General features: G+C 41.8%; 1 protein-coding gene across 2 annotated transcripts; it reads left to right on the plus strand.

Moving 5' to 3' along the window:
• The first annotated feature begins 668 nt into the window (after nucleotides 1-668).
• Nucleotides 669-24,773, plus strand: LOC106566908 (6-phosphofructo-2-kinase/fructose-2,6-bisphosphatase 2-like). 2 transcript variants are annotated; one of them, XM_014135486.2, is made up of 16 exons: nucleotides 669-820; nucleotides 1,231-1,462; nucleotides 8,314-8,439; nucleotides 8,772-8,868; nucleotides 12,423-12,489; nucleotides 12,607-12,681; nucleotides 12,799-12,855; nucleotides 12,985-13,109; nucleotides 17,719-17,926; nucleotides 18,108-18,254; nucleotides 18,365-18,469; nucleotides 18,556-18,685; nucleotides 20,498-20,560; nucleotides 20,689-20,753; nucleotides 21,435-21,635; nucleotides 23,228-24,773. In XM_014135486.2, exons 2-16 carry the CDS (start codon nucleotides 1,366-1,368, stop codon nucleotides 23,279-23,281), a joined length of 1,617 nt encoding a protein of 538 aa, XP_013990961.1. In that variant the 5' UTR covers nucleotides 669-820; nucleotides 1,231-1,365; the 3' UTR covers nucleotides 23,282-24,773. The 2 variants fall into 2 exon arrangements, with proteins under 2 accessions (XP_013990961.1, XP_013990963.1); XM_014135488.2 differs by having other exon boundaries at nucleotides 678-820; nucleotides 1,362-1,462.
• The last annotated feature ends 2,128 nt before the right edge of the window (nucleotides 24,774-26,901 follow it).

Genomic DNA, 26,901 nt, shown 5'->3' on the forward strand with positions numbered 1-26,901 from the left:
TCTAGTATGAGGGAGAAGGTGATACAGGAAATTTGTTTAAAGAGTATATTGAGTCATTAGATACATTCTCAAATATTTCAAATATTTTAAAAATGTTTAAGAGAAACGGGGCTCCCAGGTAGGATTTAGTTTGTCCTTCTCTGGCTCACACTCCAGTACAGTAGGTGGGGGTAATGCGCCATAATGTTGGATGCCAACCGCAGACAAACCCCACCGAAGAAGAAGATTACCAGCAAAGATGTTAATAACTAAACTAAGATGGACCACAGACTGTCGTTTCCAATGGGAACATATGAGTCATAGTGGGCAGAACAAGCAAGGCGGTTGGCAGAGCCAAGCACGAGCTAGTGAGATTCTATTGGCCCGTTCTAGCATACATCTGCATATTTCCGCTAGAGAACGTCTACTCTGTGAAGTGCGTGTGTGCAATAAATCAATTCGCATTTGCACTCCCTCTAAACAACGCTATTTTTTACAACTTTGGCAAAGGGTAAAGTCTACAAAACTTAGCCCACTGTTCATAACATATTGTAGTTTTGGGAACAGAAAACTGTATTGAGATTAAATGTTTAATCGATGAGAACTTGCAGAATGTCTTTTTTTTAATGCTTCACATTCATACATCCGGTGAAATATCTGTCTCATTGTTCTATCTGTGTTACCGGTAAGTCCATCTTTAGTCAGTGCGCAGGTTGATTTCCTTCCCGCAGTGTCCGGGGGGAGGAGCCAAACAATTGAATACCTCGGAGCTCGAGAGTGGTTACAAAGTGACTCACCAAATCGATACATTGTGTCTGTCGACTCACTTGTTGTCATTTTGGTAAGTGCTTCTGTAAACTATCCGTCGTGCTGAGGATAATCTGTTTTTGTTGCATAGTATGACGTTGCAGTAAAAATCATGCTAAAGTTGTAGCTGAACCGGGTTTATGTCTTCACGTTGTTTTAGATAGAACAAGCGACACGCTTGTGACCGGTTGGTTCATATATGACACATATGAACGTGTGAAAATATAAACCAACCGGTCACTTTCTTCAGATGTAAAGGGGATGTAACGTTATTATGCTTAGCTAGCTAGACATATTTTTGCATTGTAACAATAGCTAGGCGTATTTCTAGGCTAACTAGCTAAACTAATTGTGAAAAATATTTACTCAGCTAGCTATGATTATTTGAAAGTAAACAATTTAAGCAATCTGGGAAGATAGACTAAACAACTATGTTATCTGCAGAATCCTCTGCAGAGATGACCCTTAGCTAGTGTCCTGACCTCCCAGTCCCAGAGAGAGTCCCCAGCCAGGCTACCCTGCCGTGAAAGGACCAGTCATTGGACAGTATAGTGACAGTGTGCTGTGTCTACTAGCATCATGGCTGCCAGCCAGCAGAAAGGCACTGCAGTGCTGGGAAGTTCAGCAGAGGGAAAGAGAACGGAACTCAGGGCTAATGAAGTACTGAAGAAATGCTGTAAGTACTAGTGTCTTGTCTGCTAGCCTCATATGCTCCCTTCTATTCTGGTCCCTTTCCTCTATTAACCCAATTAGGTTAAATGTCAACCTGATCTTTGGGTGTTCATTGCAAGCTGCTGCATAACCAATGTGAGCTATGTTCCTCACGACAATAGGCAATTACATTGATTAAATGTAATTGCGGTGCAGAATCTAACATTTAGACATGTAGATAAAGTAATCAGCCCTATTATTATTTTTTGCCTCGCTGGCAAACTTTCCTTTCCTGTCATGCAACGTGAAACTAGGCATATTTTGTCTCTCTACCTGCATACAGCATGTGAAAGGTGCTCTGATAGTTTACTATAGGCATAGCGCCTTTTTTCACACTTCAGTTCAAACTAGATTAGATGTGATGTGTGCAGTCATCAGTGCATGCGTTTTTGCGATCACTCCCAGTTAAATAAGTCTAGCATATAAGTCTAGCAATAAGTCTAGCAAGGCACAGTACAGTCAAAACTAGATTTTCGTTTGTCATATATATTTCCACACTATGAGGTTAGAATAATACTGTGAAATTGTGAAAATTATGATAATGCCCTTTTAGTGTAAGAGCTGTTTGAAAAGACCACCTAAAATCTCTGCCTGTTTTGGTGGGATGGAGTTTCGGCCTTCCATGGTGACTAGAGGTCGACCAATTAATCGGAATCGGCAATTAATTAGGGCCGATTTCAAGTTTTCATAACAATCGGAAATCGGTATTTTTGGACACCGATTTGGCCGATTTTTATATTTTTATTTATTTCTATATCAATTTTTTTCTTCTTATTTCTTTAAAAAACAATGTACACCTTTATTTAACTGGGCAAGTCAGTTAAGAACACATTCTTATTTTCAATGAAGGCCTAGGAACGGTGGGTTAACTGCCTTGTTCTGGGGCAGAACAACAGATTTTTACCTTGTCAGCTTGGGGATTCGTTTTTCAACCTTCCGGTTACTAGTCCAACGCTCTAACCACCTGCCTTACATTGCACTCCACGAGGAGCCTGCATGGCAGGCTGACTACCGGTTACGTGAGGGCAGCAAGAAGCCAAGGTAAGTTGCTAGCTAGCATGAAACTTATCTTATAAATAACAATCAATCTAAACATAATCACTAGTTAACTACACATGGTTGATATTACTAGTTTATCTAGCGTGTCCTGCGTTGCATATAATCGATGCGGTGCCTGTTAATTTCTCATCGAATCACAGCCTACTTCCCCAAACGGGTGATGATTTAGCACTGTCATTGCACCAACCATAAACATCAATGCCTTTCTTTAAAATGGATACACAAGTATATATTTTTAAACCTGCATATTTAGTTAACATTGCCTGCTAACATAAATTTCTTATAATTAGGGAAATTGTGTCACTTCTCTTGCGTTCCGTGCAAGCAGTCAGGGTATATGCAGCAGTTTGGGCCGCCTGGCTCGTTGCGAACTGTGTTAAGTCCATTTATTCTTAACAAAGACCGTAATTAATTTGCCAGAATTGTACATAATTATGACATAACATTGAAGGTTGTGCAATGTAACAGCAATATTTAGACTTAGGGATGCCACCCGTTAGATAAAATACGGAACTGTTCCGTATTTCACTGAAAGAAGAAACGTTTTGTTTTCGAAATGATAGTTTCCGGATTCGACCATATCAATGACCAAAGGCTCGCATTTCTGTGTGTTACTATGTTATAGTTAAGTCTATGATTTGATATTTGATAGAGCAGTCTGACTGTGAGATGGTAGACAGCAGTAGGCTCCTAATCATTCATTCAAACAGCACTTTTGTGCGTTTGCCAGCAGCTCTTCGCAATGCTTCAAGCATTGAGCTGTTTATGACTTCAAGCTTATCAACTCCCGAGATTAGGCTGGTGTAACCGATGTGAAATGGCTAGCTAGTTAGCGGGGTGCGTGCTAATAGCGTTTCGAACGTCACTCGCTCTGAGACTTGGAGTAGTTGTTCCCCTTGCTCTGCAAGGGCCGCGGCTTTTGTGGAGCGATGGGTAACGATGCTTCGAGGGTGGCTGTTGTCGATGTGTTCCTGGTTCGAGCCCAGGTAGGGGTGAGGAGAGGGACGGAAGCTATACTGTTACACTGGCAATACTAAAGTGTCTATAAGAACATCCAATAGTCAAAGGTATATGAAATACAAATGGTATAGAGAGAAATAGTCCTATAATTCCTATAATAACTACAACCTAAAACTTCTTACCTGGGAATATTGAAGACTCATGTTAAAAGGAGCCACCAGCTTTCATATGTTCTCATGTTCTGAGCAAGGAACTTACACATTTACGTCATTTAGCAGACGCTGTTATCCAGAGCGACTTACAAATTGCTGCATTCACCTTATGATATCCAGTGGAACAACCACTTTACAAGTAATCCTTTAGAAGGATTACTTTATCCTATCCCAGGTATTCCTTAAAGAGGTGGGGTTTCAGGTGTCTCCGGAAGGTGGTGATTGACTCCGCTGTCCTGGCGTCGTGAGGGAGCTTGTTCCACCATTGGGGTGCCAGAGCAGCGAACAGTTTTGACTGGGCTGAGCGGGAACTGTGCTTCCGCAGAGGTAGGGAGGCGAGCAGGCCAGAGGTGGATGAACGCAGTGCCCTTCTTTGGGTGTAGGGACTGATCAGAGCCTGAAGGTACGGAGGTGCCGTTCCCCTCACAGCTCCGTAGGCAAGCACCATGGTCTTGTAGCAGATGCGAGCTTCAACTGGAAGCCAGTGGAGTGTGCGGAGGAGGGGGGGTGACGTGAAAGAACTCGGGAAGGTTGCAAACCAGATGGGCTGTGGCGATCTGGATGAGTTGTAGGGGTTTAATGGCACAGGCAGGGAGCCCCGCTAGCAGCGAGTTGCAGTAATCCAGACGGGAGATGACAAGTGCCTGGATTAGGACCTGCGCCGCTTCCTGTGTGAGGCAGGGTCGTACTCTGCAAATGTTGTAGAGCATGAACCTACAGGATCGGGTCACCGCCTTGATGTTAGCGGAGAACGACAGGGTGTTGTCCAGGGTCACGCCAAGGCTCTTAGCACTCTGGGAGGATGACACAATGGAGTTGTCAACCTTGATGGTGAGATCATGGAACGGGCAGTCCTTCCCCGGGAGGAAGAGCAGCTCCGTCTTGCCGAGGTTCAGCTTGAGGTGGTGATCCGTCATCCACACTGATATGTCTGCCAGACATGCAGAGATGCGATTCGCCACCTGGTTATCAGAAGGGGGAAAGGAGAAGATTAATTGTGTGTCGTCTGCGTAGCAATGATAGGAGAGACCATGTGAGGATATGACAGAGCCAAGGGACTTGGTGTATAGCGAGAATAGGAGAGGGCCTAGAACTGAGCCCTGGGGGACACCAGTGGTGAGAGTACGTGGTGCGGAGATGGATTCTCGCCACGCCACCTGGTAGGAGCGACCTGTCAGGTAGGACGCAATCCAAGAGTGAGCCGTGCCGGAGATGCCCAACTCGGAGAGGGTGGAGAGGAGGATCTGATGGTTCACAGTATCAAAGGCAGTAGATAGGTCTAGAAGGATGAGAGCAGAGGAGAGTTAGCTAGCTTTAGCAGTGCGGAGAGCCTCCGTGACACAGAGAAGAGCAGTCTCAGTTGAATGAACAGTCTTGAAACCTGACTGATTTGGATCAAGAAGGTCATTCTGAGAGAGATAGCAAGAGAGCTGGCCAAGGACGGCACGCTCAAGAGTTTTGGAGAGAAAAGAAAGAAGGGATACTGGTCTGTAGTTGTTGACATCGGAGGTATCGAGTATAGGTTTTTTGAGAAGGGGTGCAACTCTCGCTCTCTTGAAAACGGAAGGGACGTCGCCAGCGGTCAAGGATGAGTTGATGAGCGAGGTGAGGTAGGGGAGAAGGTCTCCGGAAATTTTCTGGAGAAGAGAGGGTCAAGCGGGCAGGTTGTTGGGCGGCCGGCCGTCACAAGTCGCAAGATTTCATCTGGAGAGAAAGGGGAGAAAGAGGTCAAAGTATAGGGTAGGGCAATGTGAGCAGGACCAGCGGTGTCGTTTGACTTAACAAACGAGGATCGGATGTCGTCAACCTTCTTTTCAAAATGGTTGATGAAGTCATCCACAGAGAGGGAGGGAGGGGGGGGGGGAGGATTCAGGAGGGAGGAGAAGGTGGCAAAGAGCTTCCTAGGGTTAGAGGCAGATGCTTGGAATTTAGAGTGGTAGAAAGTGACTTTAGCAGCAGAAACAGAGGAAGAAAATGTAGAGAGGAGGGAGTGAAAAGATGCCAGGTCCGCAGGGAGGCTAGTTTTCCTCCATTTCCGCTCGGCTGCCCGGAGCCCTGTTCTGTGAGCTCGCAATGAGTCGTCAAGCCACGGAGCAGGAGGGGAGGACCGAGCCGGCCGGGAGGATAGGGGACATAGAGAGTCAAAGGATGCAGAAAGGGAGGAGAGGAGGGTTGAGGAACCAGAATCAGGAGATTGGTTGGAGAAGGATTGAGCAGAGGGAAGAGATGATACGATGGAAGTGGAGAGGGTAGCAGGAGAGAGAGCGAAGGTTGCGACGGCACAATACCATCTGAGTAGGGGCAGAGTGAGTAGTGTTGGAGGAGAGCGAGAGGGAAAAGGATACGGTAGTGGTCGGAGACTTGGAGGGGAGTTGCAGTGAGATTAGTAGAAGAACATCATCTAGTAAAGATGAGGTCAAGCGTATTGCCTGCCTTGTGAGTAGGGAGGGACGGTGAGAGGGTGAGGTCAAAAGAGGAGATGAGTGGAAAGAAGGAGGCAGAGAGAAATGAGTCAAAGGTAGACGTAGGGAGGTTAAAGTCACCCAGAACTGTGAGGGGTGAGCCATCCTCAGTATAAGGAACTTATCAAGGCGTCAAGCTCATTGATGAACTCTCCAATTGAACCTGGAGGGCAATAAATGATAAGGATGTTAAGCTTGAATGGGCTAGTGACTGTGACAGCATGGAAGGAGGAGATAGACAGATGGGTCAGGGGAGAAAGAGAGAATGTCCACTTGGGAGAGATGAGGATTCCAGTGCCACCACCCCGCTGACCAGATGCTCTCGGGGTATGCGAGAACACGTGGTCAGACGAGGAGAGAGCAGTAGGAGTAGCAGTGTTTTCTGTGGTAATCCATGTTTCCGTCAGCGCCAAGAAGTCGAGGAACTGGAGGGTAGCATAGACTGAGATGAACTCTGCCTTGTTGGCAGCAGACCGGCAGTTCCAGAGGCTGCCGGAGACCTGGAACTCCACATGGGTCGTGCGCGCTGGGACCACCACGTTAGAGTGGCAGTGGCCACATGGTGTGAAGCGTTTGTGTGGCCTGTGCAGAGAGGAGAGAACAGGCATAGACAGACACATAATTGACAGGCTACAGGAGAGGCTACGCTAATGCAAAGGAGATTGGAATGAAAATTAACTAAACAACTGGGGAAGCGAGAGAGCAGGACCTCCCTCACTAACCATTCACTGAAACACTCAAATATAACTTTTCCAACTTCCACTTTAGAAATTATAATTGATGTAAACTACAGTGGTTCAATGCTTCCAGGAATAGGCTCAATCTTAGTTTATTCAGCTAGATAACTTGGTACAGTATTCTTCCGTGAAACCCACCCAGTGCACCGTATCCTATGACACCGTAGCTAACTAGCATGCTAGCATCCAATAACACACGGTTAGCACCAATACTTGGTTACAACAAACTTAAACATTAGCATTTTTACATGGCACATATTGCACTTTTACTTTCTTCTCCATCACTTAGTTTTTGCATTATTTAAACCAAATTGAACATGTTTCATTATTTATTTGAGGCTAAATTGATTTTATTGATGTATTATATTAAGGTAAAAGAAAAGTGTTCATTCAGTATTGTTGTAATTGTCATTATTACAAGTACATCTGGGGGGAAAAAAGCGGCCGATTAATCGGTATCGGCATTTTTGGCCCTCCAAAAATCGGTATCGGCGTCGAAAAATCATAATCGGTCGACCTCTAATGGTGACATCACCATGTGGAAAACATGTTAAATACCAATAAGAAAGAGTTCCAAACTCTCTGCCAATAACAGCTCATTTTCAGTGTTCCCACTCAGATCACACAGACAGTCCTAGTAAAATTCATGCTTGAGAAATCGCCCTTTTTCTACAACGCTATTTTTGTTTATTTTTGACAATCACAGTAAGGTACTTAATTGTTACCAAGAAATTGTTGGATTTTGAGATAAAAGTAGCTGCATTGGACCTTTAACTAGCTGTCCAGTCCACTCTGAGGAATCTGTAATCAGGAACTGGAGATGGTTCCAAGATATCCCAAACACACTCATATCTCAAACTCACATTCACACACACAAATCTTTTGCGGGTGGCTGCTTGGTAACCACTGCATTTTTAAGCCACAGGGCTGGTTTAAGGAATGTGTAGCATGTAAATGTAATGCCTGGGCTTGTTAAGCATAGCAAGGGTTTGTGTGCAAAGGACTGAGGATGGGTGTTGGTGAATCTTCTATCTGCCGTAACAGACTAAATAAGAGAGAGCGACAATAACAATAACCTTCTTCAGAACACCAGACTTCATTTTTACATTTCTGGGCATGGACTTAACAGTGTCTGTGGACAATCAGTAGCTAAGCAGCTGCTGTTTGAAAAACATTAACCACTACCAGTGAGAAGATCTGGATGAAAAAATTAACCCCGAAGGAATAATTGAAAATAGATCAACTCTCTAAACATATTGGCCTTTTTTTTAAACAATTATAAAATATAATGGAGTTACTGTGTCATGGTAAAATACTTAGCCTACGTTCTATTGACATTTCAAAGTAAGTTGTTTGGTTGTGATTGCTGTTTCTCTGTGTGAACAGCATGGGCCTCTTACATGACCAACTCCCCCACTGTGATTGTGATGATTGGTCTTCCTGCCAGAGGGAAAACCTACATGTCCAAGAAGCTGACCCGCTACCTCAACTGGATAGGAGTGCCAACCAAGGGTTAGTATAGAGGCCTCACTGTATGTACTATACTGTATTTTCATTAAAACAATTACAGACCCACACTACCGGAAGATAAACATTGAAGCCACACTTTCCTCATTATTCATGTTATTGTATTCACTCTATACGATGTGTAAATTAATTCCTTTGTGCAGACTAGCAATCATAGGGATCTTTTTGTGTTGATATATTTACAATATAGTGAATTATGTAATTGAACTGAGATTCTGCAGAACCCATGACTTCCCTCCACAGTTCAGTAAAATGTCACATGACATTCTACTGATTTACAAGAACATGTGCATTTCATCACCTGCATTGTGTTGCAGTATTCAACCTGGGTGTCTACAGGCGAGAGGCTGTGAAAGCCTACAAGTCCTATGACTTCTTCAGACACGACAACGAGGAGGCCATGGAAATCAGGAAGTGAGTGCTCCGCCTCCCTTCATAGTATTTTTGAACCTGTAGCAGAAGAATGAGGTTGTTTTGATGAGTTATACAGTATTACAGTAACCCTTTTATTTCTAGACTATGCCCTCCATGTTTTCCCAAGCAGGTGTTATCTGTATTGAAAACCTTGCTGAGGTTTATAAGGCCTCCTACTGGATTTAGACAATTCATGTAATTTGTTTTTTAGTGAGCAACTCAATTGTAGTGAGTCACCTGGCCGCCCGCCATTTTCTTTTTTCTCGGTTTAATGCTAGCTGCTAGACCAACAGGTACAGTTGGGCAAAAAAGTATTTAGTCAGTCACCAATTGTGCAACTTCTCCCACTTAAAAAGATGAGAGGCCTGTAATTTTCATCATAGGTACACTTCAACTATGACAGACAAAATGAGAAAGAAAAATCCAGAAAATCACATTGTAGGATTTTTAATGAATTTATTTGCAAATTATGGTGGAAAATAAGTATTTGGTCAATAACAAAAGTTTATCTCAAAACTTTTATATACCCTTTGTTGGCAATGACACAGGTCAAACGTTTTCTGTAAGTCTTCACAAGGTTTTCACACACTGTTGCTGGTATTTTGGCCCATTCCTCCATGCAGGTCTCCTCTAGAGCAGTGATGTTTTGGGGCTGTTGCTGGGCAACACGGACTTTCAACTCCCTCCAAAGATTTTCTATGGGGTTGAGATCTGGATACTGGCTAGGCCACTCCAGGACCTTGAAATGCTTCTTACGAAGCCACTCCTTCGTTGCCCGGGCGGTGTGTTTGGGATCATTGTCATGCTGAAAGACCCAGCCACGTTTCATCTTCAATGCCCTTGCTGATGGAAGGAGGTTTTCACTCAATCTCACGATACATGGCCCCATTCATTCTTTCCCTTACACGGATCAGTCGTCCTGGTCCCTTTGCAGAAAAACACCCCCATGCTTCACAGTAGGTATGGTGTTCTTTGGATGCAACTCATCATTCTTTGTCCTCCAAACACGACGAGTTGAGTTTTTACCAAAAAGTTATATTTTGGTTTCATCTGACCATATGACATTCTCCCAATCCTCTTCTGGATCATCCAAATGCTCTCTAGCAAACTTCAGACGGGCCTGGACATGTACTGGCTTAAGCAGGGGGACACGTCTGGCACTGCAGGATTTGAGTCCCTGGCGGCGTAGTTTGTTACTGATGGTAGGCTTTGTTACTTTGGTCCCAGCTCTCTGCAGGTCATTCACTAGGTCCCCCCGTGTGGTTCTGGGATTTTTGCTCACTATTCTTGTGATTATTTTGACCCCACGGGGTGAGATCTTGCGTGGAGCCCCAGATCGAGGGAGATTATCAGTGGTCTTGTATGTCTTCCATTTCCTAATAATTGCTCCCACAGTTGATTTCTTCAAACCAAGCTGCTTACCTATTGCAGATTCAGTCTTCCCAGCCTGGTGCAGGTCTACAATTTTGTTTCTGGTGTCCTTTGACAGCTCTTTGGTCTTGGCCATAGTGGAGTTTGGAGTGTGACTGTGACTGTTTGAGGTTGTGGACAGGTGTCTTTTATACTGATAACAAGTTCAAACAGGTGCCATTAATACGAGTGGACGACAGAGAAGCCTCTTAAAGAAGAAGTTACAGGTCTGTGAGAGCCAGAAATCTTGCTTGTTTGTAGGTGACCAAATACTTATTTTCCACCATAATTTGCAAATAAATTCATTAAAAATCCTACAATGTGATTTTCTGGATTTTTTTTCTCATTTTGTCTGTCATAGTTGACGTGTACCTATGATGAAAATTACAGGCCTCTCTCATCTTTTTAACCTCTCTCGGGTATGTGGGACGAAATTGTCCCACCTAGTCAACAGCCAGTGGAATCGAGTGGCGCGATATTCAAAGACCTTAAAAATGCTATAACTTCAATTTCTCAAACATATGACTATTTTACACCATTTTAAAGATAAGACTCTCGTTAATCTAACCACACTGTCCGATTTCAAAAAGGCTTTACAACGAAAGCAAAACATTAGATTATGTCAGGAGAGTACCCAGGCAGAAATAATCACACACCCATTTTTCAAGCTAGCATATGTCACAAAAACCAAAACCACAGCTAAATGCAGCACTAACCTTTGATCTTCATCAGATGACACTCCTAGGACATTATGTTATACAATACATGCATGTTTTGTTCAATCAAGTTCATATTTATATCAAAAACCAGCTTTTTACATTAGCATGTGACGTTCAGAACTAGCAAACATACCAAAAACTTCCAGTGAATTTACTAAATTACTCACGATAAACGTTCACAAAAAACATAACAATTATTTTAAGAATTATAGATACAGAACTCCTTTATGCAATCGCGGTGTCAGATTTTAAAATAGCTTTTCGGCAAAAGCACGTTTTGCAATATTCTGAGTAGATAGCTCGCCATCACGGGCTAGCTAATTTGACACCCACCAAGTTTGGCGTTCACTAAACTCAGAATTACTATAAGAAAATTTGGATTACCTTTGCTGTTCTTCGTCAGAATGCACTCCCAGGACTTCTACTTCAACCACAAATGTTGTTTTGGTTCAAAATAATCCATAGTTATGTTCAAATATCCTCTGTTTTGTCCGTGCGTTCAGGTCCCTATCCGAACGGTGACGCGCGGACGCATGTCGTGACAAAATTCTAAATATTCCATTACCGTACTTCGAACCATGTCAAACGCTGTTTAAAATCAATTTTTATGCGATTTTTCTCGTAAAATAGCGATAATATTCCGACCGGGAGACGTCGTTTTCGTTCAAAGACTCAAAGAATAACATGGACTCTTCACGTGCATGCGTGCCCCCGTTTCATTGTTCTCAGATCGACCACTTTCCAAATGCGCTACTGTTTTTCAGCCAGGGACTGCAGAGTCATCATTCCCCGTTCTGGCGCCTTCTGAGAGCCTATGGGAGCCTTAGAAAATGTCACGTTACAGCAGAGATCCTCTGTTTTCGATAAAGAGGCTATAGAAGGCCAAGAAATGGTCAGAGAGGGCACTTCCTGTATAGAATCTTCTCAGGTTTTGGCCTGCCATATGAGTTCTGTTATACACAGACACCATTCAAACAGTTTTAGAAACTTTAGGGTGTTTTCTATCCAAATCAAACAATTATATGCATATTCTAGTTTCTGGGCAGGAGTAATAGCCAGATTAAATCGGGTATGTTTTTTATCCGGATGTGAAAATACTGCCCCCTACCCTAGAGAGGTTAAGTGGGAGAACTTGCACAATTGGTGGCTGACTAAATACTTTTTTGCCCCACTGTATAATACTTGTTATAAGCATTATATAAACCCTATAATCTATTATTATAAGGCTTGTAATATATTGTGTATTTCTAGGCTATAATTCTTCAACAGATTGAACATAAATATTACTAAGACATAATGGGGTTGTCATACATGGTCTTACAATGCATTATAGCAACATAATGCATTATGTCTGTCAGATTTAAGTGATGTGTTACTGATTTTTCATTTCAATTGTTATTGATGTGGTTCACTGTGTCCCTACAGGCAGTGTGCTCTGGTGGCTCTGCAGGATGTCAAAGCTTATCTGACTGAAGAGGGGGGCCAGATCGCTGTGAGTATCTACTCTCTGCTCTCTCTGCTGTTTGGAGTAATTAGAGGCAAAATAGTGATATCAAACTGGAAAGATGAGCTTAATTTTAGATATCAGTGAGATGTGATTGTCTTTCAGGTCTTTGATGCCACAAACACCACCCGAGAGAGGAGAGAATTACTCCTTAGTTTTGCAAAGGAACATGCTTACAAGGTCAGTGTTATTATTTGTTTCTATACCTAACAATGGTTAGGTTTAGAAACTATTCTCAATTATTGGTGTCAAAATGGTTTGGTAAAGTGTGTCTTCAAAGATTGGTCTCTTTCGCAGGTGTTTTTTGTGGAGTCATTGTGTGATGACCCTGATGTCATTGCTGCTAATATTATGGTAAATTAACTTGCATGTTTAAAAATGTAACTACATTATGAGTTTTACTTCTCATTAAAACATTCTATGGTTATCTTCTTAAGGATTTCCACACTTTAAGTCTTGTGCACCTCCCTCTCTCCTCCCCAGGATGTGAAGGTATCCAGCCCAGACTACCCAGAAAGAGACAGAGAAAGTGTGATGGAGGACTTCCTGAAGAGAATAGAATGTTATAAAGTCATGTACCAACCATTAGACCCAGATGAACACGACAAGTAAGACGTTCTCTATTTTAAATGGTTAATGCTGCATTATGTACATTTTTGTATTTGTTTTCATGTTCAAAAGCTCTGAGTCGCTAGTGCTCATCCAATGTGCTTCAACAGTAGCAATATTGCGCCTCCAGCCTGCCTGAAAACCACTGTATTCGATTTCCCTGTCGGGTCTGATTTACCTGCCAGATTTAGTGATGCGCATAGTGAAGGACGAGTTTCCGGAGGCGGTGCCAGCTCAGACTGAGATTTGAATGGATATGAATGGGACATCGATATTCACATTTCACTAGCGGCGATCGCTTACAGATATGACAGGTGCAGGTAGCACACAACCTGTCCAAGCAGCTCCCCGATCTAACCCAAAGAAACAGGGGAATTATTTTCTTGCTAGATATAAAGTGATATGTTGTGTTTGCTATTTAGTTGTAAATATTTATTAAAGTGTTATAGCTACTATGAGTTACTTGTTTTGATTGTTGTTTTCTAACCACAGCAGCAGCTAGCTACCTAGTGTAGCTAGCTTGTTAGCAAGCTGACTGCGCCATTGCATTGGTTTGTTTCATTTTAATATATAATGTTACTTAGCTATTTAGTTGTAACTAGTTATAACCATATGTATCCTTGACTGTGTTATATTTCTGATGTCTGTGATCTGAAATCCATGCATCTGATTTAGGTGTGTGTGTGTGTGTGTGTGTGTGTGTGTGTGTGTGTGTGTGTGTCTATTTGTATGTATATTATATATGTATTTTTAATAGAATATCTACATAGGCGTACAGAGGCCCATTATCAGCAACCATCACTCCTGTGTTCCAATGGCACATTGTGTTAGCTAATCCAAGTTTATCATTTTAAAAGGCTAATTGATCATTAGAAAACCCTTTTGCAATTATGTTAGCACAGCTGAAAACTGTTGTGCTGATTTAAAGAAGCAATAAAACTGGCCTTCTTTAGACTGGTTGAGTATCTGGAGCATCAGCATTTGTGGGTTTGATTACAGGCTCAATATTGATGCAAGAAACCACTATACAAAATAAAATGCATCATTATTCCCATACCATTATTACAGAGAATAAAACAAATTATGCTACCCTCTGCCTATTGGCTACTTAGCTTATTCAAGCCGGTCTCAAAATACAACACTGCCCCTTTAAGGCAAAAAAAAGTTCTATGTGCACAGGTCAGTACATGTAGCTCTCGCTTTGATCTCAAAACAAGCGCATCTAATCATGACTGCTGATGCTGTAAAAACAGTCCAGTTCAAAGTGAAAGGCACAGATCCGTATATGGCAATGGTCTATTTGCATATAGGCCTACTGCAGCTCTGATTTGGTTATGGCGCACTGGTCTGTGTAGAGTATGTGCCTGAGTAGTGCTTGTCAATGCAATAAAATCCTACTCCGATGCATTCTGCCTACGATAAAATCTCTTGTATAGTTAGTTTTGCATAGTTCATTTTGTTTTGGTATGTTGCATTGAAATTGGCTAATATTGTGTTGATTCGATCACAATTCCCACAGTAAAGGGATACGTTGATAGTGTTAACTAATGGGCAAAACTCTAGAAAGTTGAGTGAAGTTCAATCTGGTGCTTCTCTGTGCATTCTGATATTTCTTCTGCGCGGCAGTCCCTGGGAGCTGTGCACCCGCATGCAGTTTAGAGTTAACATTGGTCGCGATAACTCAATTCAGTAAGAATAAGCCCTTAGACTTGTGCTGTAGGTTGGTTATCTTTGAATGCAGCAGGTAATCATTCTAAAGGTCATTACTTAATGTATTGAGTTCATATACCAACTCTGGTGTCAATTTGACTAATGGTTAGAAATATTGTCAAAGAAAATCAGCGTTAGTGTATTGGTATATTGCGGTCATCTTTGAATTCTGGTACTTTATATTGTTGAAATGTGTTTGTGTAAATGATTTAATCTCAGTTGGTACACATTAGTTTTCCAAAATACTTCAATACACTCTCACAGCTGTAATATGCAGACTGCGCAAGCAGCAGAACCTCCGTTTTCAAATATTCATGAATAAAATATCCAGTTTTCACTAGTTCAGACCACATAATAGGGCAACAATATGTGATTATACAGATATACTAATCACGATATTTCACATTGTTCATCTGCATAATTTAAACCTAACATTCATTTGCATGAGATAAAGTTCACTTGATCAGTAGATATGTTCTAGTATCCTATGGTGCCAAGGACATCTATTGTGCCACCAACTTGTCTGGTGCAGCCATCAGGGTTAAAGGGATTTTATATTCACACAGCTTCTAAGGACATATTCATAAGGTTTACATACCAAATTTCATGGCCCCATGTCCATCGGTTCAGTTCTTCTAGCCCTGGAGTGATATGGTGCCATCTAGTGCTGTAGCGTGGCCAACATTGAATGCAGCAATTAATCATTCTCAAATTCATTGGAGGCTAGTTTATTGAGTCTATACAGTGTACCAAAACTGGAGTGAATCTGATTTATAGTTCATGACAAGGAGATTTAAAAATAAATAAAATCATTAGCATATGTGCTAACGTACACCTGTAGGTACAGTGCGGCCATATATGAATGCAGCAACAATTTCTTCGCAAAACCATTAAAGATTTATGTAATGAGTCTAAATACAAAATCTGGAGAAAATCTGACATGTTTCATCAGGAGCATATGATTTTGAGCGTTAACGTTACATATGGAAATAATTAGTTTCCTTGTTTTTTTTTTTTAGATATATCAAATTTAGTGTGGATCGTCTTAGGGACGTCAAAGATGGTGTTGACAAATTTTAAGTTGATAGGCCACTGTAGAGTGGATTTACAGCGGTTTAAATGGACATATAAAATCTGATTGGTCAAAAGATGGTTGAGTTATTGACAAATCTCAGCTTTTCTCAAACTTGCTGTCCATAAGAAGATTTTTCTGTGATTATTTTAAGCATTAGTGTTACATAGTCAAAAAAGTGAATTGTTAAGTTTCCTTATTTTTTTTTTAAAGATCTCAATGCCAAACTTGCCATGGTTCATCATTGTCATGTCTTTCATGATCCTATCTAAGTTGAAAGGCCATTGTGGGGTAGATTTACATAGGAATTAAATAGGCACGTAAAATGTCCCTATTGTGAGACTTGGTGGCTCCCAGGAAGTGTGAAAACGTACAGTACCAGTCAAAAGAATGCCAAGAGTGTGCAAAGCTGTCATCAAGGCAAAGGGTGGCTACTTTGAAGAATCTCAAATATAAAATACATTTTGATTTGTTTAACACTTTTTTGGTTACTACATGATTCCATATGTGTTATTTCATAGTTTTGATGTCTTCACTATTATTCTACAGTGTAGAAAATAGTCAAAATAAAGAAAAACCCTTGAATGAGTAGGTGTGTCTGAACTTTTGACTGGTGCTGTACATAGTACTCAGAAGTCTTTACCAAGTTAGCCATCTTCAGATAGCGATCTAATCTTTTACCAGGCAGAGACATTCATGTTAGCTATAACATTATTACAATGTACCAATAGCTGCAGGAAGTAGCGGTGTTGAGGGTGCTGCAGCACCCCGTGATAAATCACCCCCCAAAAATAATTCATATATTAAAAATGTGATTTTTGGGAAAATGTGGTTTTTCCACCAAATTAGTGCACTAGGCCTTTATGACTCATATGAGCTGAGAAAAATACTTGTCAACAGAGCAGGGAGAAATCGAACTATACTCTTGAGAGGATGTCATTCTAAAGACGACCGATGAGAGCGGGGTTTCTGTGGAATTGTGTTCAACTCTTGACCTTTTTTTTCATTCTTGCCAGAGGGGTCTCCAAAAACACCAGTACATACAAAGTTCCACAATGTAGCTTTAATTGATACCATTTGTATTTACAAACCTTTATCAAGAGTTCCATAGTTTGTCCAGTAGTTGGAGACAACACACAAGATTGACAAAGGTATTTTTCAGATTATAGCCTGCTTTGTCACCATGTTGACTCCTCATCATTTTACATTTTACATTTACATTTTAGTCATTTAGCAGACGCTCTTATCCAGAGCGACTTACATCATTGGTCTGATTTCCAATTCTAAATCTCCTGACAGAAAACCACTTCTGGTTCGTTGGTCATTATTCCTAATTCACCATAGTATTATTAGATGTAGAACCTCATATGATAAGCCTTATAAAACAACACACTGATTTTACACTGTTTATCTTCAAGAAATGTACAAAGTACAATCTTATTTCAAGCCTGAGCTCTCCTAAAGCCTGGGCCTCCAAGTCATATTAGTAAATTCCTCTGGACATTGTCCCAGTTAGAGAAGAGCATTCCCTCTTACTGGCCCAGCTAGGGCCTTGCGAAAGACTTTGTTTTCAACAGTTCGGGCCATTTAATACATACAGAAAGCAGGTGCTGAATAGCTATTAAAAGTATTATTTTATTATTAAAAGTTCTTGTCAATTTCTTTGATTTCTCAGAACTATTGTATTGAGAATTAATTTAGCTAATGACTAGATCTTCATGATGATCATTATTAGTGTCTTTAGCAATCAGTCTGTTTCGGATCGAGACGCTATCAGGTCACTGATAAATTCCATCTTGACCTCCATTCTAACCTCTGACCCCTAGGGACCTGTCCTTCATCCAGGTCATCAACGTGGGCCGGAGCTTCCTGGTAAACAAGGTGCAGGACTACATCCAGAGCAAGATCGTGTACTACCTGATGAACATCCACGTGCACTCTCACTCTATCTACCTGTGTCGGCACGGAGAGAGCGACCACAACGTGGAGGGACGCATCGGGGGCGATGCAATGCTGTCTGTTCAAGGGAAAAAGGTATACCTCGACTTCTCATTTAGTATACCATTACAAGTACAGAAACTATTGCGCCACTTCATGCTATGTTGCTCTATGTTCTATATATAATAGTCTTGCACACACAATCACTGTATGACATCATCTTTCTTACATTCTGTATACAAATAAACCTACTATGCCTATTCTAATCCTCTCTCAGTTTGCTGGAGCGCTGAAGGGTTTTGTGGAGCAGCATGGTCTGCCAGACCTCAAGGTGTGGACCAGCCAGCTGGGACGGACTATTCAGACTGCTGAAGAGCTCGGGGTGCCCTACGAGCAGTGGAAGATACTCAACGAGATCGATGCCGTCAGTACCACAGCACCACGGTTCAATTGTGACCCACAGACGAAACATGGTAGGGGTTAAATTTAATAATGATTGTCTATAAAAAAAAAATACATATTTATGTTTCTCAGGGTGTGTGTGAGGAGATGACCTATGAGATGATTGAGGAAACCTTCCCTGCAGAGTTTGCCTTAAGAGATCAGGACAAGTACCACTACCGCTACCCAGGAGGAGAGGTACAGTTACTCCTTATCTCTCTACAGAGATCTGTCCCATTCATCTGAAGCACTGAGCTCAGTTTGTCCCTCTCCTCTCTCCGTAGTCCTACCAGGACCTGGTGCAGAGGTTAGAGCCGGTCATCATGGAGCTGGAAAGACAGGGCAACGTGCTGGTCATCTGTCACCAGGCTGTCATGCGCTGCCTGCTCGCTTACTTCCTGGATAAGAGTGCTGGTACAAACACACAAACTCACTTAGTGCCTTTGGAAAGTATTCAGCCCCTTGACTTTTTCCACATTTTGTTACGTTACAGCCTTATTCTAAAATTGGTTAAAATAAGATATTTTCCTCAGCAATCTATACACAATACCCCATAATAATGTTGCTAATTTATTACAAATAAAAAAACAGAAATATTCAGACTCTTTGCTATGAGACCCGAAATTGAGCTCAGGTGCATCCTGTTTCCATTGATCATCCTTGATATTTCTACAACTTAATTTGAGTCCACCTGTGGTAAATTCAATTGATTGGACATGATTTGGAAAGGCACACACCTGTCTATTTAAGGTCCCACAGTTGACAGTGGAAAAGGCCTTTGTCAGGGAGGTGACCAAGAACCGATGGTCACTCTGATAGAGCTCTAGAGTTCCTCTGTGGAGATGGGAGAACCTTCCAGAAGGACAACCATCTCTGCAGCACTTCACCAATCTGCCTTTATGGTAGAGTGGCCAGAGGGAAGCCACTCCTCAGTAAAAGGTACATGACAGCCCGCTTGGAGTTTGCCAAAAGGCACCAAAAGACTCTCAGACCATGAGAAACAAGATTCTCTGATCTGAAACCAAGATTTAACTTTTTGGCCTGAATATCAAGCGTCACGTCTGGAGGACACCTGGCACATGGTGGTGGCAGCATCATGCTGTGGGGACTGCGAGACTAGTCAGGATCGAGAGAAAGATGAATGGAGCAAAGTACAGAGAGATCCTTGATGAAACCTGCTCAGGACCTCAGACTGGGGCGAAGGTTCACATTCCAACAGGACAACGACTCTAAGCACACAGCCAAGACAATGCAGGAGTGGCTTCAGGACAAGTCTCTGAATGTTCTTGAGTGGCCCAGCCAGAGTCCGGACTTGAAACCGATCGAACGTCTCTGGAGAGACCTGAAAACAGCTGTACAACGATACTCCCCATCCAACCTGACAGAGCTTGAGAGGATCTGCAGAGAAGAATGGGAGAAACTCCCCAAATACTGGTGTGTCTGGCTTGTAGCGTCATACCCAAGAAGACTTGAGGCTGTAATCTCTGCCAAAGGTGCTTCAACAAAGTAAAGTACTGAGTAAAGGGTCTGAATACTTATGTAAATGTGATATTTCTTTCTAAAAATGTCTAAAAACCACTTTTGCTTTGTCGTTATGGGGCATAGTGTGTAGATTGATGAGGGAATAAAACAATTTAATCAATTTTAGAATAAGGCTGTAACATAACAAATTGTGGAAAAGTCAAGGGGTCTGAATACTTTCCGAAGGCACTGTATATACAGACAAGCACATTCAGAGATACACACAGCACCTTGTTCGGAAACTCAATTACTTTAGCCAGGATACAAGCATACAAACACACACATCTTGACTTCTGTTTGAGTGGAAAAGTTTGCCTTTGCTCATGTTCATCCTGGATGAAGGACAGAAATAGATGTTGAGGTTAAAAAGAATGTCACATGGCCCTCTTAAAGGTCTGCCAATTCAGTTGCGAAAGTGTTTTGTGCCTTAAGGGGCATTTTAAAGGCTAGTAAAGCCACCCACACTGTGACTGTGCAGTGGGCACCTCTAACTGTCATTGCCAGATGTCAGGAAAGAGAAGTAATGAAATCTATTGAGTAATTATGTTGGCTAATCTAAATATAATCCCTAAAAATATATGTATGTATTGTTAACTCTACCACGTGTCATTAACTATAAGAGATTGAGTCCTTTTGAGATGCCACATTGATCTCACATGCAATGTTCTAAATAAAGTAATTGTGTCTTTGTTTCTGTTGACACAGATGACCTGCCCTACTTGAAGTGTCCCCTCCACACAGTTCTAAAGCTCACCCCCATGGCTTATGGTAGGATATCTCATCCAAGACTACCCTGTGTCAGTCTCAGACACAACATATTTCTCTCTCATTCCTCTCTCTCAGGTTAACATTGACTGTTATTTTTTCTCTCTGTTTAAAAAAAAAATCTCGGCCAGGTTGTAAAGTGGACATGTTTGACCTCAAAGTGGAGGCTGTGAACACTCACCGGGACAGGCCATTAGTGAGTTGTTCTCCTTGACAAATCTCTGTTCAATCTACTGTGCGTTCTACTTAATTTCATTGCTTCGTATACTGTATCCCTCTTTTAACAGGTGTGGCCCGTTCTGACCACTGATCCAACAACTTTCTCTCAAGAGTCAGTTGGATGATTAACTACAATAAATAGTCGAGTAATAATAAACTGGCTGATCTGGGAAGTTGTAGTTTGAAGAGTTCTAGATAGTAGTGAGACAATCCTCAGAATATGCAGTTATATACAAAATAGTGTGAGAAATTGCACCAAAAACAAGACCAGAGTACAGTTTCCACCCTCAACCATACAAAGGGCCTATTTTATGTCATTTCTTCTAATTTGGAGATCTGCTCTGCTTATACAGTATAGTATGTCGTTCTGGAATGAACAGGCCACACTGTCTCAGTGCTGTCCTCGGTACAGTGTGTTTACCAGATGTTCCATGTGGTGTGGGGGTTACACTCATAAACATGACCAGTGGCCACACTGCCTTTTACTGAGCGTAACCCTGCTAACATGTCTGGGAAAGGAACCGCAACACCTCTTCAATATTCTGTTGTTTGTTTCAGCTGTAATGTTTTCACAAGATGTGTAGCATGCAAGACACGCGCACACACACAGTGAAACTTTATTTCTCTCTGATTCTGATGCTCCATCCTCTCTAACCAGGATAAAGTTTGTAATGACGTTGTTCCCACCACATTCCTCCGGAGGAACAGTTTCACTCCCCTGTCCAGTCACGACCAGGTGAAGCGTCCGCGCCTCTACAGCGCTGGCAACCCACCTCAATCTCGACGGCCCCTGGCCCCCTTTATACCCAGCATGCAGTCCTTCGAGGACCCTGAGGGAGCAGAGTTGACACGAAGCCAAGTTAGTTGTCTTTCTGCATGAATGATGTCTCTCTTCACATGTTTTTATGGTGTTACTTATGTCCTTAAACTACAGTAAACTTATTTGTTTAAACTAGGGATGCACGATATATCGATGAGCATATCGGAATCGGACGATATCAGTTAAAAATGCCAACATTGGCATCAGCCTGATGTCTAGTTTAACGCCGATGTGCAAAACCGATGTCAAAGCTGACGTGCATACGTATATAACGTAGGTAGATGACGTAATAACGCCACGAAAAATACAGCGCTACACAGAACAAAAGCAGAGAAATAGTAAGCCAACAACTAAACAAGTTCAGCAGTGATTTGAAAGAGTAAGTACATTTCAGAGAGACAACTCAAAGGCGAAATCCATTAACACCAAGATAATGGAATTCATTATGCTACTTGCTATGGGCGTCACGCCCGACATTTGGACCAGCGATGTCAGCCCTTTGAGCATGCTGAGTCTGACAGCACAGTGGGTTGACGAGGATTTTGTACTGAGGAAAGCCGTATTGCATGCTCAAGAATGTGCTGGTTCTCATACCGCTGGTGCCATTTCAATGGCATTTGAGAACATGTTTGAAACTTGGAAACATGAACACACTCCTAGCACCATTCGAACAACTGACTACAGAAATAAGCCAATCAACTGTGTCTGTAGCAAACGTGATACCCTCTGTCATGGCAGTGAAACGCCTACTGAACAAAACAGCTGACACAGACCATGGGGTTAAAACTTACAAAAGTATTCGAGACTGTGAACAAGCAATTCGGTGGTATGCTATCGGAGCCTCTTTACTGTGTTGCCACCATGCTCGATGCTAGGTACAAGGACCGCTACTTCGATGCAGACAATAAACAGGGTTTATGTGAAATGTTACATACACAGCTGGACAAGATGGAAATGGACACAGTGACAGTGTGCACCGAGGAAGAGAGGCCACGGACAGACAGAGATGAAACTTCACTGCTTGACATGTATGATGAAATCCTGGTTGAGAATGAAACGACTGAACAAATGACCAACGAAACAGCACAGTAAGGAAGTGAAAGAAATAGGTTTTGATTATGTTTTACTGGTAATGGGAACATACGTAAATGCCAACAAAATAACTTTTTGGTCAATGTGGTGTGTGTGTGTAACCTTTATTTCACTAGGCAAGTCCGTTAAGAACAAATTCTTATTTACAATGACTGGACTCCCAATCCGGCCGGATGTGATACGGCCTGGATTCGAACCAGTGACTTAGACCGCTGCGTCCGTGTGTGTGTGTTAACTATATAACTGTACTAGAATGCTTAAAAGGACGCAACATTTTTTTAAATATTGGTTATCGGTATCAGTGTCGTTTTTTTTTTTTGGCAAGGAAAATATTGGATATCGGTATCGGCCAAAAATGTAATATCGGTGCATCCCTAAAAAAACAGCATGTTGTGTCTTGTGATTGACCTTACCCTCCTCTTTCTGAGCTCAAGTGTAGCAGAGACCAGTCAAAACAAACTGTATGATGACGCCACCCGGCCTTGGCACAGCTTAGCATGTGAGATAACGCTGTCTCTCCCTCCTTCTGCCTCCTAAAGGAGTCTCTCAACTGCTTCAGCCCAGGGGACTCAGAAGATGCTGTTTGCAGTTGAAGAGGACAGAGACGGGGGTTTCCACTCCCCAACATCCTCTCTGCCATCAGATCTGGGTTCAAATACTATTTTAAATGTTTGTATATACCTTGAATGTTTGCTTTAGCCTGCCAGGAGTGCCAGATGGGCAGTGTTTGCACTTTGGGGGCTTTTCTATTGATTCCATTTCAACATGCAAGCACAGCTAAAGTATTTCACATGATTTCAAATAGTATTTGAACACAGGTGCCCTCTGTCTGTACCTACTGTAGTCCCTCCACTCCAGGAGGGACCATCACCTAACGCTCAGGCCTGCTACATACCATGCCAGCCTTACCATTTTGATTGTCAAGCAGTGGTTCAAGCACACCACCTCAGCCACAAATGGTCACAGCGTGTGGTTGTTGTAGTGGCCAGAATTTGTTCTACAGCTGTTTAGTTTCTGTTGACTTCTGTTAGATAGATATTGTGGTTGTGTGAGGGTGAAGAGCGAGATGATTTGAGAAAAACATGGCCTTGCTTGCACACACACTTATCAACATTCAAAGTTGAATTTACTCTAAACAGAACTTTGGGGTGTTAAATAGAGGATATCTTTGAGGATATTTGTCTTAGTAGATTTTAGAGTCATTAAGTTATTTGTCTATTGCAATTTTATTTTACACATAAGTCCCTTATGGAAGGGGTTGCCACATGGTAACACTGAACATTTTATAAAAAACAAAGCACTTACTACACTGTCTTATCCTTTGTCTATAATGTACAATTACTTAAGCTCTTATGAATAATATATGTACCTCTTAAATTGGATAGTTGAATATCATAGTTTTTGAACAGCCTCGTGACCAGCTTTGTTTTTCCTCAGTTAGGCTGAAAGACCACCATACAGGATTTAACATTTCAGCTCAGGGATTCATGTTATTAGTTAGTCACATGTTACTGTCACAGGTTACATTTCTGTGTGTGTGTATAGTTCACGTTTTACTCTGCAATTCGGTTACATATTTATCGTCATGTTATGAAATACCAATTTATTTGCATTATAGATGCATCCATTACATGTCTTCAGCTAAAATGGCAACTACTACTGTAGTTCCAGTTAATGCCAGAATCTATTCTTAAATTTGTTAAAAGGACATTGTGTTTTTACTTTTCCTAACGTTATCTGCATGATTTTGCATTCTGAAAAAGCACAGCATAAGGAAAGATACTGAAGGTACTTTAATACTTAAACTTCACTGATCTTGCCCACCCATGTGTATCTTATTGTTAATTACTGCCATAGTTATATATGTTAAATGTAATGCTGCTCTAAAGTGCCTCTGTGACTGTGTTTAGTAGCATTACTTTTGTGGCTCTTGCAAGGCTATGTTATTATATAAATAGGCAGACAGTAGCCTGTAAGACTACAGTATACTGATCTGTATACTAGCACTATGCTGTAAAATGTTTTAAATCACTGGAATATTCATCTTATGAGTGTAAATGATTCAATAAATGAATGTATCTGTCAGAATGTCTTGCTCATGGCAGTTAGACTTGACTCTGTCCTCTGGTACACAGTGTAGGCTTTGTCAGATTTAGTGAGCTCATTGGGTGGCATCTTCCTATTTTGATGTTTCCAGCAATTCTTCCTGTCTTATCTAAAGCCAGGGCAAACCTGTGGCAGAACCCTGGATATAGGGCAAGATTCTGAGGGATGCTTCCTGGGAATAATAACCTACGGTGCATTTGGAAAGTATTCAGACCCCTTTTTTCGCTTTGTTATTAAGGGGTATTGTGTGAAGATTGATGAGTAAAAAAAATTATCTAATCAATTTTAGAATAAGGCTGTAACTTAACAATGTGGAAAAAGGGAACGGGTCTGAATACTTTCTGAATGCACTGCATGTCCAATAAATCACTCAACCTTCTTATTAAACCTAGGATATGACCTGTGACACGTCGAGGACTAATATAAGTAGCGTCTGTCAAAGACGTAAAGGACAGGTGGTGGGGATTGGGACCGTTAACTGATTGCAACCATAAACTTTTTCCAGTCTGGTCTGTCATAGGGGAAATGGGTTGGGTCAATGGGGTGGGTGTGACACCTACTCCTGTTACCTGCTGCACTGCTGCTTGGATTTTACCTGCCGATCTGTTTATCGTCTGCCATGGCCTGTCTCCCCACCTCACTCCCCCCTCTCTCCCGAGCTTTCAATCGCCTCCAGCACACACACACTGTTGGGGAGAGTGACTCTGAACTTACAATGGCTAGCCCCAAGTCGTTATATTTTTCTCTTGTGCTTTATGCTATTTGCCTCGACTCCTGCGTGCTTTGTTCCTACACTCGGGACTCTGACTCTCTATTGGTTACACGGACTCTTGGCCTCCCATCCTATTCTAACCACCTCTTGCCGGCTGATGAAATTGCTGTACAATATGATATTGTTGCCATCTAATGCACATTCAAATGTTATAAATAAACACTGCAGAGCTCTCCCTGTCCTCTGCCGTGCCCTGATTGTTTTACTGCTGATTATATCTGGGAATGTGCATGTAATGTACACTCTGGCCCATCAACTGTTGCTAGCCCCAATTCTGTTTTGTGCTCTGACATCTGCTTCACTGATTTCTGCTCTTGTAAAAGCCTGGGTTTTCTGCACCTTAACAATAGAAGCTTATTACCTAAAATGGATCAATTGAAAGAGTGGGTTCACAGCTCCAATCCAGATGTGTTGGTCATTACTGAGACGTGGTTAAGAAAGTGTTTTGAACATTGATAACATTTCTGGTTATAATCTTTTTCGGCAAGACAGATCTTCCAAAGGTGGTGGAGTGGCAATCTTTACCAAGGAACACCTTCAGTGCTCGGTTGTCTCCACCAAGTCTGTCCCAAAATAATTTGATTTGCTGGTTTTATGCATTAAACTTTCAAATAACTCGCTGTTGACTGTTGCTGGGTATTATCGGCCACCATCAGCACCGGCCTGTACCCTACATGCCATGCCCTAAGCTCTCTCCTGGCCCTTTACATCAAGTCTGAATTTGTCCTGCTAGGTGAGCTAAACTGGAACATGATTAAACCACCTGACCAAGACCTAAAGCAACGAGTCTCCCTAAATCTTTCTCAGATTATTACCAATCCCACAAGATATGACTCCAAACACCCAGAAAAGGCTACTGTCCTTGATGTTATCCTTACAAATAATCCTGATAGGTATCAGTCTGGTGTTTTCTGTAATGATCTTAGTGATCAGTGTTTTAGAGCCTGTGTTCGTAATAGCTGCTCAGTGAAATGACCTGTCTTGATTTGTCATATACGCTTGCTAAATAAAATGAATGCGCAACCCTTCCTTCATGACCTGGCCTCTATAAATTGGTATACAGTCATGGCCAAAAGTTTTGAGAATGACACAAATATTAATTTTCACAAAGTCTGCTGCCTCAGTTTGTATGATGGCAATTTGCATATACTCCAGAATGTTATGAAGAGTGATCAGATGAATTGCAATTAATTACAAAGTCCCTCTTTGCCATGCAAATGAACTGAATCCCCCCCAAAAAAATTCCACTGCATTTCAGCCCTGCCACAAAAGGACCAGCTGACATGTCAGTGATTCTCTCGTTAACACAGGTGTGAGTGTTGACGAGGACAAGGC

This window comes from Salmo salar, chromosome ssa13 (genome assembly GCF_905237065.1).
Source record: "Salmo salar chromosome ssa13, Ssal_v3.1, whole genome shotgun sequence".
In the NCBI taxonomy this organism is placed as follows: Eukaryota; Metazoa; Chordata; class Actinopteri; order Salmoniformes; family Salmonidae; genus Salmo; species Salmo salar.

What these genes read in the sequence shown, in the direction of transcription:
- LOC106566908 (XM_014135486.2), top strand. Translation starts at nt 1,366, where the DNA reads ATGGCTGCCAGCCAGCAGAAAGGCACTGCAGTGCTGGGAAGTTCAGCA. An exon ending in GACCCAGATGAACACGACAA is followed by an intron (nt 13,110 to 17,718) that starts GTAAGACGTTCT and finishes TCTGACCCCTAG; the next exon opens with GGACCTGTCCTTCATCCAGG. An exon ending in GCTCACCCCCATGGCTTATG is followed by an intron (nt 20,561 to 20,688) that starts GTAGGATATCTC and finishes AATCTCGGCCAG; the next exon opens with GTTGTAAAGTGGACATGTTT.